This window comes from Sapajus apella, unplaced genomic scaffold (genome assembly GCF_009761245.1).
Source record: "Sapajus apella isolate SASKATOON/1434 unplaced genomic scaffold, GSC_monkey_1.0 scaffold23, whole genome shotgun sequence".
Taxonomy (NCBI): domain Eukaryota; kingdom Metazoa; phylum Chordata; class Mammalia; order Primates; family Cebidae; genus Sapajus; species Sapajus apella.
In genome coordinates, this window is record NW_022436963.1 from 13,976,783 (window position 1) to 13,992,504 (window position 15,722).

The 15,722-nt window shown below is 41.6% G+C and overlaps 1 protein-coding gene across 41 annotated transcripts in view; it reads right to left on the bottom strand.

Moving 5' to 3' along the window:
• CADPS (calcium dependent secretion activator) overlaps positions 1-15,722 on the bottom strand; it is a 471,326-nt gene that overhangs the window by 260,755 nt on the left and 194,849 nt on the right. For all 41 annotated transcript variants that reach the window (XM_032290346.1, XM_032290356.1, XM_032290353.1 and 38 more), the window contains exon 4: positions 2,975-3,055. In XM_032290346.1, coding sequence (XP_032146237.1) covers positions 2,975-3,055 — 81 coding nt within the window. The remainder of the gene's footprint in view (positions 1-2,974; positions 3,056-15,722) is intronic.

A 15,722-nucleotide genomic window follows, 5' to 3' on the forward strand; every position in this document is an offset into this window, starting at 1 on the left:
CAATTTTCATCAGTATTAGCCAGGCTGATTTAGGCAAGAGGAGAATTTATTTTTCTTGGGATCTGACTAAACTGAGAGAAAAGCAGGTACATGGCTGAAGCTTAAGAATAATTAGAATCAGGGATTTAAATGGATGTCCTCAGGACTGAGGATCCCTTGACATCTCAGTGTAGACTCTGTCTCTGTTTCTATGTGTTGGGTTTGTTCTCTCGTCATCTTTTCCCTATACGGAAGAATTGACCATTGCTACAGGTATCTTCTACCACTGGAAGACACAGCCTTCCTGACCCACAGTCCGCAGCCCCTATCAAGGAATTAATCGGTTTAGTTTGCATCAAGTTCCTATTTCTGGACCAATCACTTGTGGCCAGGGCAGGCTGGGAACTGTGACTGGGTGAAGAAGAGCTCACTCCAGGACCAGTTAGCTATGGCAAGGGGGCCACTGGCATGAGTGAACCTTGCAGAAGAGAATCAATTTCTAAAAGAACAGGAGACAGCAGTAAGCACTCCATCTCATAGAAACCCTCAATACCCTATACAGGGACCCTCCATATATACTGGAATCATTCTTCATGCTCTGTAAATAATAATCAAGATTCACTTTAATTACCTATTTCATTGTCTAAGAATGCTTAGTTCTAAGTTATTAATAATATCTAATTTAGCTTTAGAATATTTAGTGGTGGGGGTTGGGGAAGAGACTTCTTTGATTTACCATTCAGAGATGAGCATCTTAGCTCATTTATACTAATTGTTCATCTAGGGTCTATTAAAAATTAAAATTAGCCTAACACGAATTTCTTATTTTATCTTGTTAAGCCTTAAAGTAAACAAACCAACTAAATTAAAAGTGCCATGAGCTTGTTTCTTGTGTGTGTGTGTGTGTGTGTGTGATTTTTATTTAGATGGATGAATACTTATTAGTTGGGGATATACTTGTTGCCTAAAAGGCAGATGAATAGGTCAAATGACCTTATTTTCTGGATAATCCACCAGTAGGAAACATTCTTGCAGGAGAAGTAAATTCTAAAGCCTTCTTAATGTTTATTCTCACATTAATTGGGATCTTAAAACAGAACCTTTTATAATACCTTTAGCCAAATCCATAAGCGCATACTATTTTTAGCCACCAGGCGGACTTGACGATGAACTTTAAAGATGTCCAAAAACAAGATGCTAAACATTTCAGTAAAAGTGCTTTCAGCTCAGAGGGATTTTGATGCTTCTTGGAATCTCTCTGGCATCTCTTCCAGTAGGATCCTTTTCTATATGTCCAAGTCCTGGGACACCTCTCCCCATAAAGAGAAAAGCTCTACCCTTTGCCCACCCTGCTGTTTCTAATAACCCCTACCCTCACATGCACACAGGGCCTGTGAATAAAATAGGAATCAGCAGGAGCCTGTTGCTATTTAACATTTTTATATTTTATTCTTCATGGATTTTTTGGTATTAATTATAATTTTAAAATACCTTACTAAAATAATGTTTATTTTGATCACCGGAGGCCCACTTAAATTTTGTACCTGAGGTAAGTGCCTCAGCCTGGTGCTAGCACTGATATTTAGACAGACTTGAGCTGAGGGCGTGGCACAGCCTCTTTGCTGGTGCCCAGCAGGTTCAACCTTGACTTCCCCATCTCTAAACCAAGAATGATAACTGAAATATCCTTGGAGGGCCGTTTTGAGGATTGACTGAGTTGATCCACGTGAAACATTTAGCATGCTAGAACACAATCAGCACTCAACAAATTTGACTGGCTTGACTACTATTAATAATATCACAGATGGCAGGGATAGCAATAATGGTAGATAAAAACTAACTGTAGTCATAAACAGTAAGACATAACCTCAACCCTCGAGGAGTCCTATCTACTGGGAGACTCAGACACATAAACAAATGATCACCATTCAAGAAGCTGTTATAATAAAAGTTGATATGCGGTCTGATGAAAGCACAAAGGTGGAAAGGACTAACTGCTAAGCTCTTAGAGAAGATGTTTTAAGTCAGGTACTAAAGGCTGAATAGCTGAGTTTGCTAAGTGGAGGGGAGAAGAAAGGTCATTCCAGGTTGAGACATCAGTGCGTATAAAGACACCGACCCTGGAAAGGGCCTGGTATATTCAGAAGAAGACATTCTCTGTAGTTGGACTGGGGATCTCCGATGGGAAAGTTGTGTGACGTAAGGCTAAAAAGAAAGGGTAGAGTCTGTTGGCTGAGTCTTGAATATCATTCTAAAGAGGTTAGATTTTGTCCTGGGAGCAAAGAAGGAATCTGTTGAAGGATTTTGAGGCTCTGTTCTGAGATATTTATATATGAGTTTTTGTATGGCAACTATGTGCAGGATGGATAGAAAATGGGGGAATTGGAGCCAGGGATTCCCATTAGGAGGCTATTGTAATATTCAGGCGCTGAAGATGAGGGCCTATATCAAAGCACCAGGAGTAGGAGTGAAAAACCGTCAAGAGATCTCTGACCCACATTTAGGAGGCAGTCATGTGAGGCTGGTGGCTGACTGAGTGTAGAGCATAGCAGGGAGGAAAAAGAAATTGACAATGGCTAGAAGGTTTCATCCACAGCAATTGGATATAGAACACGAAAAGAGGAGTAAACATAGTTGCCTGTGTGGGGTGGGAGGAAGAAGACAAGGAGCCGGATTTTTAATGCGTTCAACCTCAAATGCCAGGAAAATGTCTAAGTGGAAATGTTCAGTAGGCTGCTGGAGCTATGAGTCTAGAACTCAGAAGGAAGGTTGGAGGTCTGAGCTTGGGTATTCACTGCAGCATAGGAAATGCATGAGCTATCTCTGGGAGAGCTTGCCTTGAGAGAGGTGGGCTAAGGGCCCAATGAGGATAATTGTCCTCATCTTCCCTCCTCTCTGCTTCTCAGCTTTATCCTTTAGAAGCTCTCAATAATCAGTGTGCTTCCTGAGTGGGACTTTGGCCTGGGCCCAGCAAATATCCCCCATGTTTCCTTACCCTGGCTATTTGGTCTGCCATTTGGAGACGTCCGTCCAGCTCTCGTCTGATCTGGGCTGCTTGCTCATCTGGATTGTCCAGCTGCAAAAAGCACAGACATTGAGACTTTCAGTTTGGGTCACAAAAGCCAATAAAATCATGAGATTCCATTTTACACCCCCCACACTGTGCTCCAGGGACGTATTTCACTAAAGATAGATTCTTGTAACCGACAAATCCAGTTTGAGCAAAATCTCAAGTTAATTCTTTTAGGCAGAGCATGATGTGGTAGGCAGTTGCTAAGACAGGCATTTGAATGACCCTGCACAAGAACCATCAATCTCTTCTGAACTGCTAGATAGCAGTGTTTCTAATGAGGACCCAATGCACACTTCTTTTTGGCCCAATGAAGAAAGTGCTTACATGGCAGATGTACAAAGAAGAAGATGGCAATATGACTATTAGAAATGTCAGGAGTAGACATAGTGCATATCCCCAGTGCATACACGGCACATGTCTAGCTGCTCTCTACCTCTGGACCATGGAAGATTAATGCCATTGCATTCCTTCTCTTTGAACCCTGAGACCTCAACCAGCTCTCCAGATGGCTACTTCCAATCAGCTGGTGCTGATATCTAAGTTGAAATCTATCCCTATCTTCCCTGATGATGAGAGCTATTAGGATATAAAGATCACAGCAGCCAAGCTTAAATAAGCCTGGACAATTCCCTAACTTATCTGTTTTCAGGTTTTTTCTACCTAAAGAAAAAGGGGTCAGTTATGTAGTCTTCATCCTTTCACATCTTTCTGTGACTCTTTGAAAGGACTAGCAAACATTTCTGCAAAGGACCCTAAATTCAAAACTTCAGGATTTGAGAGCCATAAGATCTCTGTTGCAGTAAATCAACTCCTCCCTTGCAGATAAAAACAGTGCTAGACAATATGTAAGTGAAGACAATATATAAGTGAATGTAAGGGCTGTAAGTGAATGAGACCCACTGTATTCTTATAAAATTTTATTTACAACAGGTGGCAAGCCGTAGTCGCTCATCTTCATTTTATGAGTTGAAACGATTATTTCCAAGAAACACTGGCATTGTCTTTCAAGCTGTATTGGGTCTGCTTATTCAGCAAGTTATATTTTATTCACAGAAAAGTTTACTAAGGAACAGTGGCATTCAAATAAAAGTAGCATAAGAAAAACGTGTTTTCTAAGTCCCTTTCCTCTAAAATTAGCTTTAGAAGAAAGTTAAGTTCCTTGCCTATATAAAAAAAAAAAAAAAAAAAGATTCTCACCTATGCCGTGAAATGATATAGCAAATAAGTTATCTGGAATATGATATAAACAACAACACAAGAAAATGTATGGTCATATTTTGAAGCATCATAATTAATCTTCTTTGGTTTATTTTACAAAACACATTAAAAATCAATCTGGCTTTATGCTGTACATTTTAATCATCCTGTTCAAGTCAAGAACCAGCATCACTTTATCTTCCCCTTTCCAGAGTTTGGGAGAAGGACTATTTCTTAGATCATAAAAACTGGATTGCAGCATTTGGCTAAGTATCCTAAGGCAGCATTTTCAAAAGGGTGTTCTGTTACAAAGTCTTTGAGAAGCGCTGCAGTAAGAAAATTTGTTAGACTTTAACTAACTCAACTATTTTTTCCCCCTGAGACTGAGTCTTGCTCTCTTTCCCAGGCCCGAGTGCAGTGGCACAATCTCGGCTCACTGCAACATCTGCCTCCCGGGTTTAAGCAATTCTCCTGCCTCAGCCTCCCAAGTAGCTGGGATTACAGATGCATGCCATTGCACCTGGCTAATTTTTGTATTTTTACTAGAGACGGAGTTTCAGGTTTCGCCAGGTCAGCCAGGCTGGCCTGGGAACTCCTGGCCTCATGATCCACCCGCCTCAGTCTCCCAAAATGCTGGGATTACAGACATAAGCCACCGTGCCAGGCCCCAACACTCAACTGTTTTTAAACTGAAACTGTAATTTTTATTTTTTGCATAATGCTCATAGAACATGAGTTGGAAATTGTATTTTAAACAAACGTATAGCACACTACCCAAAAGCAGTCACATGACTGACCAGTGATCCATCCCAGTAACCACTTCTTAACAGACACACAAATAGAGCGAAATACAGCATCCTCAGTGCTGTTTTTAGGTTCCAGTGAGCTGCTTTTCTTTCATTCCCTTGGGAAGCCCAAGAGTTCTTTAGCTCCAAGTGCAAATCCACTGGGAACACTCAGAAATGTCTTGTTCAACATATATAAGCAAATGAAACATTTGACTGCTTCACCAGGAAGCAGCAAAATGATTTGGTTATTGGCTAAAGTTGGTTAACAGCTAAATGATTTGGTTAGGAGAATTTTGTCAGACGATAGGGAACTCATACAGGTTAAAACAGAAGAGGGAAAATACAGCTTAACAGAACCAGCTCCGTTACTAAAGTTTCCAGAGGCATTTGAGTTCTCCCACTGACTTCATGGAATGCAACTGGAAACAGCAGAAAATGCTGGCAATGAAGATGAGCAGGCAAGGACTACATTAAGCTTAATTCTTTTATTCATTAGTTCACTAACTTATTCATTCATTAAATTTTTATGGAATGTCTTGATATGTCAAGATACTGGAATAAGAAAGAAACAAGACAGACCTAGTCCCTGACTCCGTGGAACTGAAATCCAGCAAAAACAGGCATGATTTGGGTGTAAAGAAGAAGGGATTAGCATTTATTGATGCCTGTACCAAACACTAAACACCTTATGACCTGTTTTACAGCATTTTCTAAAGGGTCCCAAGAAACAGAGACTAATGTGCATTCCCAAAGGAAAAAGGATTCTGGGGTGAGGAAATGAGAATTCCTCTTGAAAATCTGAAATAGGTCAGCATAATCAAGACTTTGAGAAATTCTAGAGCAAATAATTCTTTTTAACTCTATTTAACCTTGTCTTTTACATAATTATTCCACCAAAAATCACACATTCCACAGAGCAGTATGGAAAATTCCAAATGTGAAACAACAACTTTGTAAGGTTGGTATCATTACCCCCATTTTACAGATAAGAAAACTGAGTCTTGATAAGGTAGAGGAACATTCCCCAAATCACACAGCTAGTGAAGTGGTAGTAGCCATCTGAAACCAAGTCTGGTCTGCCTCCAACTGGAATTCTTCTGCTCTGCATTATGTTGGTTTCATACTTAAGTGCCTGTTTTGGTTTTCTAATCAATCGTGACAGTTCATTAGCTCAGCAACCCCACTTTGTTCCTTGTAGACATGGGCCAGTTTGATCCATAAAGCCACCGCTGGGGGCAGAGAAATGTCAACCTTTTGTCACTTGTCAAGATTGATTTCTTTTGGGGAGGCTGTAGCAGTGCTGGATTCCTCCCTAAGAAATAATAGCAATGATTGTGTCCTTATCCTGGCTGTGCCACTTAGTAGCTGTGTGACCTTGGGCAAGTGACTTAACCTCTCTGTGCTCCAGCTCTTCTCATCCAAATAATCAGGTTAATTAATGCGACCTGAGGTTGTCATGAGAATCAACGTAGACAACAGATATAAAGTGCTCAGCCCACAGCTTGGCATGCAGCAAACCCTCATGAATGGTGGCTGCTGTTCCTTGTGTTTTTATTTTAGAGCAGTCCATGTTGGCTGCATTTCTGACATGGGCCACAATGGGGCGTCAAAGGTTCAGAAGAGAAGTTGCCAGATGGGACCGTGTTCCTTACTGGCGTGGATGTGGGGTCTCGGTCTGACAGTCTGTGCAGCAGAGATGATGTGATCAGAGGCTCCCATCTCTTGACAAATTTCCCTGGCTTTTTGTGTCTCCCACTTTCCCTGGGGTTAAGTCCCCTTGCTCTGTTAGACTTTCATTAGCGGGAGTGACCAGAAGGTGGCCACTGCTGCCTGATGGCTAATGATCTGAAGAGAAGATGAAAAGGGAAATGCAACTGAAGCTCCCTAAAATAGCTTGGCGTGATGGAGAAGGCCATCCTCGAGTGAGGAGCTTGACAGCTCCACTGTATGAAATCCCAAAATATAAAGAGAAATCAAGTAATTACCTTTTCAAGGGCTGGAAAGAAAAAGCCAGTGAGTGAGCTTCCATGGAAACGAGGTTCTGTTCATTGCGCTGGTCTTTTCCACTGAGGAAAGGAAAGATCAGCTGGAGAACCGAGCCAAGGGCAAGCCTTTCACGTTGACAGCTCATTAGGGTTCAAAAATGTACATGTGCATAAAGGCTCTTTACCTAATTAGACAAATAATCTTCCTACAAGCAGAGGTCAAGCAGAGGCTGTATGGTTGTTTTGACTTGTCAGTCAAGCAAAGGGAAGTATTTCCTCTGGCTTCTCCTTTAAAGTGATGGAGAACTAAGCCTAGCACTGCATACATATAGACAGGTATTGCCTGAGCCATCAGTTCAAGCCCACCAGAGGCAATTGTCTCTGGCTCGTGGGTGGTACTCTTTCTGTCAATGCAAAGATGAAAACTAGCCTATCACTATAGGGCTGATTTAAACACAGACTTGAGATATAACAGAGTGAAGTTGCACCCCTCTACCCCACTCTTTAGCTGTGCTGAAACCTTGTCAAGTTTCTTAACCACACCATGCCTCAGTTTCCTCACCTGCAGAGTGGACATCATTTTTATATTGCATAGCTCTTTGAAAGGACAAAATGACAAATGACAAAATGTGCAGCATTGTCCAATGGAAGTCAGATTGACTTAGGTCCAATCTTGACTTTGCAATTTCCTTATTGACAGGGATTGAACAAGCAATTGAACCTTTCTGAGCCTCCATTTCCTTATCTGTAAAACTGGGATAAGATACCTACCCTGGCATATGATGAGGATTAAGTCAGATGGTGTACATCTAAAGCACCCAGTGAGGTGGGTGCTGGCACACAGAGTTCCTACAGTTTAGCCAAGTTTATAGAATTATCCCTATTTTAGAATGGAGAGTCACCAGATTTTAATTCTCCTCCTTGCCTTTATAATTTATGAGAGAAATCAGACAAGGGTGAGGAAGCCTGGGATCTTGGAATGGGTGTTAGGAACCTGTGTTCTGATCCTGTTTGCCTTTTCTGTGGGATCTTGAGCCAAAGTTGTGACCTCTCTATGCACAGTCTGTTCATCTGAGGGAAATGACAAGCTTTCAGCTATTACGTTTCAGGATTCTCTGAAAAGCCTAGACTGGTATTTCTCAAAGTTGTATTCTAGGGAATATCAGTCCTGCAGGTCCTCTAGATCGTCGATGAGAAAAGATTCTGTGGTCAAATAAAAACTAGAAACTCTGCTCACTCTATCCCATTCCTGGAGAGCCACAACGCACATGATCAAGAAATCCTACACCAAGGCAACCTCAGGCAGCCCCACATTCCCAAACGTATCTGACTACGTGTTCCCAGGAACACATTCTGGGATGTGCTCACCCAGGCGATTTTCCTGCGTACTTCACTTTTCTCGTGTCTGCAGACAGAATTTTGGGGATGGGGGTGGGGGTGGAGACAAGGAGGAAGCAATCCCACTATGCAAATAGGTCTATATGTCAGCAGAAAGGAATTCACACCTGGGAATGCCCTGTCTGGTCTCTAGGGTGATGAAGAAATTGTCACGGGGCCTGGGCCTGGAGCCTTCTCCTTAGCTTCAGAGGCCTTGGAGAATTAGCCTTGACAGTGTGCCTGGGAAACATCCTTGGGTACCAGCCTCCCCCGGGGATGTCTGAATTCTTTAGTGCTCGCGGGCTAACGATGATAAGGAGGCAACTTCAACTCTCAACTCTTCCAAAGTCATCAGTGTCGCTGCCAAGAGGCAGTGTTTGGTCAAGCAAAGAAAGGATGTGATTCAAATACACAGAAAATATAAACAGAAATAGGCAGATTACTTTATGCCTTATTTGAATAATGGTTCTGCTTTCTGGAAAAATCTATCGTTCTCAGCCTTAGAGTAAATGAACCAACTTCAGCCTCAGGAATAGAGTGACAGTGATCCAGACTGTGGCTGGAAGCAGTTTCAGGGATAATGCAGCAACTGCAGGCTGGGTGTGTGGCCCCTGCCAAGCTCGGCAGCTTTGCTGGGCACCACAGCCTCCCTCAGTGTGTTCCACTGAATACTTCATTCAGGCTTTTGGGAGGGCTAGCTTTCTTCTGCTGCCAGGTTTTTGCACAGGCTGTTCCTCATGCCTGGAGCACTCTTCCTTATCTCTCCCTTGACTGCTGTAACCCTTTCTTATCTTATCCTTCATCTTTCAGCTTTGCAGCAACTCTGTTCCACTCTCCAGATCTGTGAATTTCTCCTGTCTCTCCTGATAATTAGGTACCTTTCCCTTCTTAACATATATCGTTATATAACTTTCATGTATGTATGTGGGTTGATGTTTGCCTACTAGGCTGTAAGCTCCACAAGGTCAGGGACGGCTGTGATTTTGCTCACTGCTGCATCCCTGGCACCTACTTATGTAGGTGCTTCAGTGGCAAATACAGAGTGGGCTCAGAGTAAATGCCTGGCAGATGAATAAAATGACTGCCTGACTGGATACAGGACTGAGTTAATCAGCTGTGACCCCAAAAAGGAAGAACGAATTACCCACAGTCACACAATGATCAGGGAGGGTTGGGACCAAACTCCCAGTCAGCTGATTTCTAGTTTGCTCTGTCTTGCTGCCTAGTGGCTGTGTTCCAGCAAGAGCCATTCTCTGCAGAAATCGGAAAAGACTGGACTTTGCTGGCCTATAACCAGTCTCTTTCCTGATTATCGCTTTCTTAATTCTGGACTTTGGGGATGGAGACAGGGTCTCTATAAGCAGCTGTGGTGCAAGCCCCCTGCTGACCTGGGTTTAGCTCAATCTGTTCACTTTGTTTTCTCTCTACTTCCCAGCATGTCCCCTGGGTTCCTAGGGATTAACGTCTGAGGTGGAGGTTTCCAAGAGCTACTGCAGAGGAGGGTAGAGGCACCTCCCCATAAAGCACTCCCATCAGCTGGCAGGGCCCTCCTTTCCTCACAGCCCCATGTTTTTTTATCCTCCTTCAGAGACAAGCTGCTCCAGCAGATGCTGCCTTCCTGGTGCACTGCAGTCTGGAAAGTTACAGCTGGGACAGTGTCAGTTCCCAACCAGGAGACGGGGGTGCCGAAGCTCCTGCCTCAAGACTACTGCACTTGGCTTTGGACTGTGGCTGTATTGCAGCATTCAAGTCCTGGCCGCTGCGTTCAAATTCCTTCCTCTCATCTCCTAAAGCTTGTCTCTTGTGTAGCCACCTTTAATGTAGAGCTTATAGAACATGGTCAGCAGGTGCCCCCTCCACTGTCCAGGTTCAAATCCTTGCCTTTCCACTTTAAACCTGAGCAATCCTTGGCAAGTGATTGGACCTCTCTAAGCCAAAGCTGTTATTTTTTTCAACTCTTTTAACTCTAAAATGGGAATAATAATGATAATACCTACCTCAGGGGATCGATAAGAGATTGAATAAAACAGATGTGTATTGTGTATGACAATTAGCAGAGTGCTCAGCATGCAGTCACGTTCAGTACATCTTAGCAGCTATTAGTCCTTGGCATTCCACAGCCTGCATATATTCTCCCTTATAAAAATTCTGATTCTGCAGCACTTAAAGAAGTATAACAGATTTCATCCCCTTGTGGGTAAGAAACCAAGCTTTAAAAGGTTAAAGATCCAGAGATAATTAGCTCCAGATAGAGGGGGTAATCCTTAGGGAAAAAAAAAAAACCAATGGATTTCAGAATCAGAAGATCTTGAGATCTAATGCAGCCAGTGACACATACTCACTGTGTGATCAGGGCCAGACGCTCAACTTCTCTGAGCATCTATAGCTGCAGTACTAAAATAGTAACCTCAAAGGAGTATTTTAACAATGATAATCAATACTCTCAGACAGCAGGGGTTCAACACATTGTAGGCATAAATAACTCTATTATAAACTGGAGGAGAATCTGATGGAATCTACAACCTTGCCATCCATCTGAGTCTTTACTGAGGGCTCTGTTTCAGGGTTATTTGTAGAAGGAACATGGAGTTTGGTCTCCCATGAACAGTCAATTACATTCTGTTTTTATAAAAAGTCATCCAAGGAGATGATACTACCTAATTTGTGGAAGAGTTAAAATAAGATCATTTGTGTCTTTCTTTATCATGCCTTATTTCCTCTCCAAGAGAAGACCTTGGGTAGGTCAAAGTTTCCATTCTGAAGGATGTACTTCTCCTTGATTGCAAAATGCAGGGTTTAGCTCCCAGGTTTTGCCAGCCAATGAGAACCCTGCCTGCGTTTGAGTCACTGGTTTTATGTCTTTGCTGGCTTCTGGCAATGCAGTAAATATAACCCAAGAGCTCCAAATGCAGCAATTTTCTGAGCAAGCAGCAAATAAATACATTAAAAAAAAACCCAAACAGAACACCAATCTAGTTCTTTATGATCCCATAGTGCTCAACCAGTCTTTCCCCATTTCCCCGCAGTCCTGAAATGACCTCCCCTCTTCATTCTACCGTTTCAAGTCTGCTGTATCATTCAGCATTTGGCTTCAGGCCTTTCTTCAAGAAGCCCCCCTTGATTACTTTAGCCAGGCACTTTTACAGGAATTGCTAGCAAGCTTTCTATGTGCCCTGTGCCTTAGCTCTCTCTTCCACACCAAAGCAGCCACAGCACATGGTAGTCAGGGACCCAGGAGCTGGCAACAATCAGATCTGGCTTCAAATCCTTGCTCTGACGCTTTCCAGCTCTGTGACATTGGGAAATATACTAAGCTCTCTCTGTCTGTGGCCTTATTTGCAAAGAGGGAGTCCTAACAGTAACAAAGCCAACAGCAGAGGCTTGTTTTGAAAATGAAAGAAGATGGTACTCATAAAGCACTTAGCATGATGTCTTGATGGCCAGGCTGCCATCATCTCCATCCTCAACCATTGATTTCACCTTCATTCTCCCTTGCTTCCCTCTGACACACAGCAGTTCCCCAACGTGGCTGCATATTTGAATCCCCAGAGAGAAATAAAAGGCAATCCTAATGCTGAGGCTGTACCCAGACCAAATAAATGTAATATTCTGGATTGGGGCCCAGGCTGCAGTTTTTTTTTTAAACCCTCCAATGTACAGCCGAGATTGAGAACGTCTATCAAAATCCAGTGGTTCTCAAACTTTGGTGCCCATAAAAGTCAACCAGAAAACTTGTCAAAACAGAGTCCTGGGCCTCACCCGTGGAGAGTTTTGATTCAGTAGGCCTGGGGTGACACCCAAGAATTCATCCTTCTAAACATCTCCTGGGTGGTGCTGATGCTGTGAACCATATACCATGGAGCAAGGATTTAACTCATGCTCTGCAAGGCAGGCTGCTCATCTTTCTGAAACGTGCATTTTCTCATGTTACTCTCCTGCTTAGGACCTGTCAATAACTTTCCATTTCCCTTGGCAGTAGGAGTCTGAGATCCTTATCAAAGCTCTGAGAGCTTTTGCCATCTGCCTCCTGCACATCTTTCCAGCCTCATCTCCCACCACTCTGTCTTGTTCTCTAGGCTCAGGCCACTCTGTATTTCTAGGTTTGCAAATGTGACATACTCTTGCTTGGCCCCTGGTCAATGTGAGTTCTCTTTCCTCCTCTGTCATCATTTTCTCCCCCCTGAGAAAGGGTCTTTCTTTGTTGCCTAGGCTGGAATGTAGTGTTGAGATTATAGCTCACTTGACTAGCTGGGACTACAGGCATCATCATGTCCAGCTGATTTTTGTTTTTTTTTGTAGAGACAAGGTCATGCTACATTGCCCAGGCTGGTCTTGAACTCCTGGCCTCAAACTCCCACATGAGCTTCCTAGTGCTGGGATTACGGGTGTAAGCCCCTGCACCCAGCCCCGTGTCATCTTCGTCTTGTTAATGCTAAATCATTAACCCAAAGTCCAGCCTCAATATTGCTACCTTAGGGACCTTCTTGGTCTCAGCCGAGGTCACCTCTTCCAGGCCTCCCTAACATCACAAGCCTCCTCTTTTATCACTCTCATCACATTTGTGTGATCTGCTTCTCTGCATGTTCTGTGCAAGACTGTAAGTGCCTTCAGGGCAAAGACCTTGTCTTGTCTTGCTCATTATAAAGATCTCCAGAGACTGATGCGTGGTATGGGAGTAAGAAATATTTGCACAGTTAAATTTGAGATAGATATAATAACATCTATGTGGCAGGGACATTTTGGGGAGTTAATGAGATGTTTTTCCAGGCACTTAGTGTGGTATCTGACACTTATAGGTGCTCAAATCATGACCTAAATAGAAATCTGAATGCAAATGGTTTAAACTTGTTAAATTCTGATGAATGAATAAATGAAGTATTTAAGTGCAGAAAGGATAGAGAATGACTGACTGAACTGTTGTGAATAATAGAGGTGTGAACCAATTAAACTCTGAGTCCCTGCTTCCTCATCTGGAAATTGGAAATATTAGTACAACTCACCATTTAAAAATATTCACTGAACACTTGCCTTGTTTTAGGCATTATGCTACGAGCTATGACAGCAGGATAAATACAGAACTTGGTAACTTTCACAATTCTTTCAACAAAAAGTTATTTTTTTCAAAACTGGTAAAACATTGCACATAAACAATTATTTTCATTGCCAATAGGTTTTGAATTTAGTTTTTACTAATTTCTGAAATTTAGTTTGGGCAGCTGATTTGATGGGAAATGGTCACTTTTTCAAAACAAGCCAGAAGTGATTATATTCTCTAGAGATTTTGACATGAACATTATAGGAAATAAAATGCCTTTTTGTCCTGTTAAATAATTCTGCTCTTTAAGCAGCATCAAGTCATGGTAAAAAGCACTCTACAAATGGCAAAAATAATGCACTCAACAGGAAGTCCAGAAAAACATCCAGTGATGTTTAAAATATCTCTAATGAAATCGAATGCTTTTGCTAAAAAATACCTGCTCTTTATTTTAAGGAGAAGTGAACCTTATTTTCAAACACTGATAGCATAGTATAAAATAACTCACAAGGTCAAAATGAAATTGAGTTTTCCAGTTTCTGCAATTATGGCTTTAGCAAAAGTATACGTGCATGCAGGTGAGTGGTGTGTGTGTGCGCGCATGTGTGTGGGTGTGTGCATTTGTGTAAGAAAGCTCTCAAGTAGTAGAAAACATTGAGATCTATAAATCACAGAGCTTCCCATGTCAATTAAAACTATGCGAGGAAGTGTAATTTCCAGGGTACTTGATAACTGTCACATGCATCACCGTTTCCTCTGAGCAACATGTCACAAATATAAGACGTACTTAATTCCCAGTCCCAGGCTGATCATTAAACAGTACCTGGTGGAAAAGGGCTATTCATGTCTATCCACCTACATCATTATCTCATTTTGCCTGCCCTGAAGAGTATGTCTACTGTAGGGTTGTCATTATTCAAAGTCAAAAATATTTAAAAAGGGTGAGTTTCACCTTAAGACCTGTCAAAGGAACAGTTTGTTCCCGATATCAAATCCATAACCAAGCAGATTTTTAAATTAGTTATTTTAAAAGTATCTGTGCTTAAGAAGAGGAGGTAGTATTAAAAAGAGTGAGGGCCCAAATTCTCCAACAGATGGGAGAAAAAGAATGACCTAAAATTACCCAAATTACATTATTGGCATTTGTTAAATATGTCCTGCTTGTAATATACTGCGTTGTGTTCAAATGCGCAAAGGTATCAGAGTATCATCTACTCTAACACATGAGACAGTTCTTATGTGTTGGACTATATAGATGCCTACTCTCGTTATATTCAAGGAGTTGGAAGTAGATTTTGTATGTTTGATGAAGTTGAGGTCAATAATCCCAGGTCAGTCATAAGCAAGGATAATTATGTGTTGTACTGACAACAAAATAAATATTGAAAAATAAATTGAAAAGGGAAAACAAATTAATTAGAACAGGTTAATTCATTCCATGGTAACAAATTAACCCTGAAATCTCAGTGGCTTAACACAATAACCATTTGTTTCTTGCTTATTCTACTTACTGGATGCCAATTATGGGGGACTGTCTTCCGTAGAATCACTCAGTGATCTAAGCACATGGAAGCACCACCATTTTGTGACTCTTGCTACCTCAACAGTGGCTTTCTGGCTCAATGTGACAGGAAAAACAAAGTGGAGGATTCAAAGCCAGTTTGCTGAAGCTGATCATATGGCCCTAACCTAACTGCAAAGGAAGTTAGAAAATGAAAAAAAAAATACACAAAAAATTTCATAAGCATTAGTGTGTCTGCCTCCAAAAAGATAACAGATTATGGTTAAAGTGATTAAAATACAGAATCTATTTGAATATCTAGAAATTGCTTGATACTTTATTTTACCTGGCTTATGTGGAAACCTCTACACAGAATTTAAACTCAACTTGAGTTTAAATCAACTCAAGTGAACATGGTATAATGTAATTTAATTTGCATTGTGAAAGGCAAATATGACCTTGGCTTAGAGGAGGGAAACAGAAGAAAGTAGTAATCTCTGAGTGAGAAACCTGCAAATAAGCTGTATTTTAACCAATATAGATTAAAACAATATTGATTGCAAATCACATATTCAGCACTGGGGAAATTCAAATCAAGATGGCCCTAGGGTCTCGTAATCTAATTTACTTCTAATGTACCTACAAGTTCCCAGCCTGAGAAACACTTTCAATGGTAAACCAACATCAAGACAGATGACTTCTCATCTCTTGAAATTGTATTTGTAATCCAGACACCAGGATAATCCTCTGTGAAACTGTTTTTAAGATTAGGTAGTTCATCTGCTTA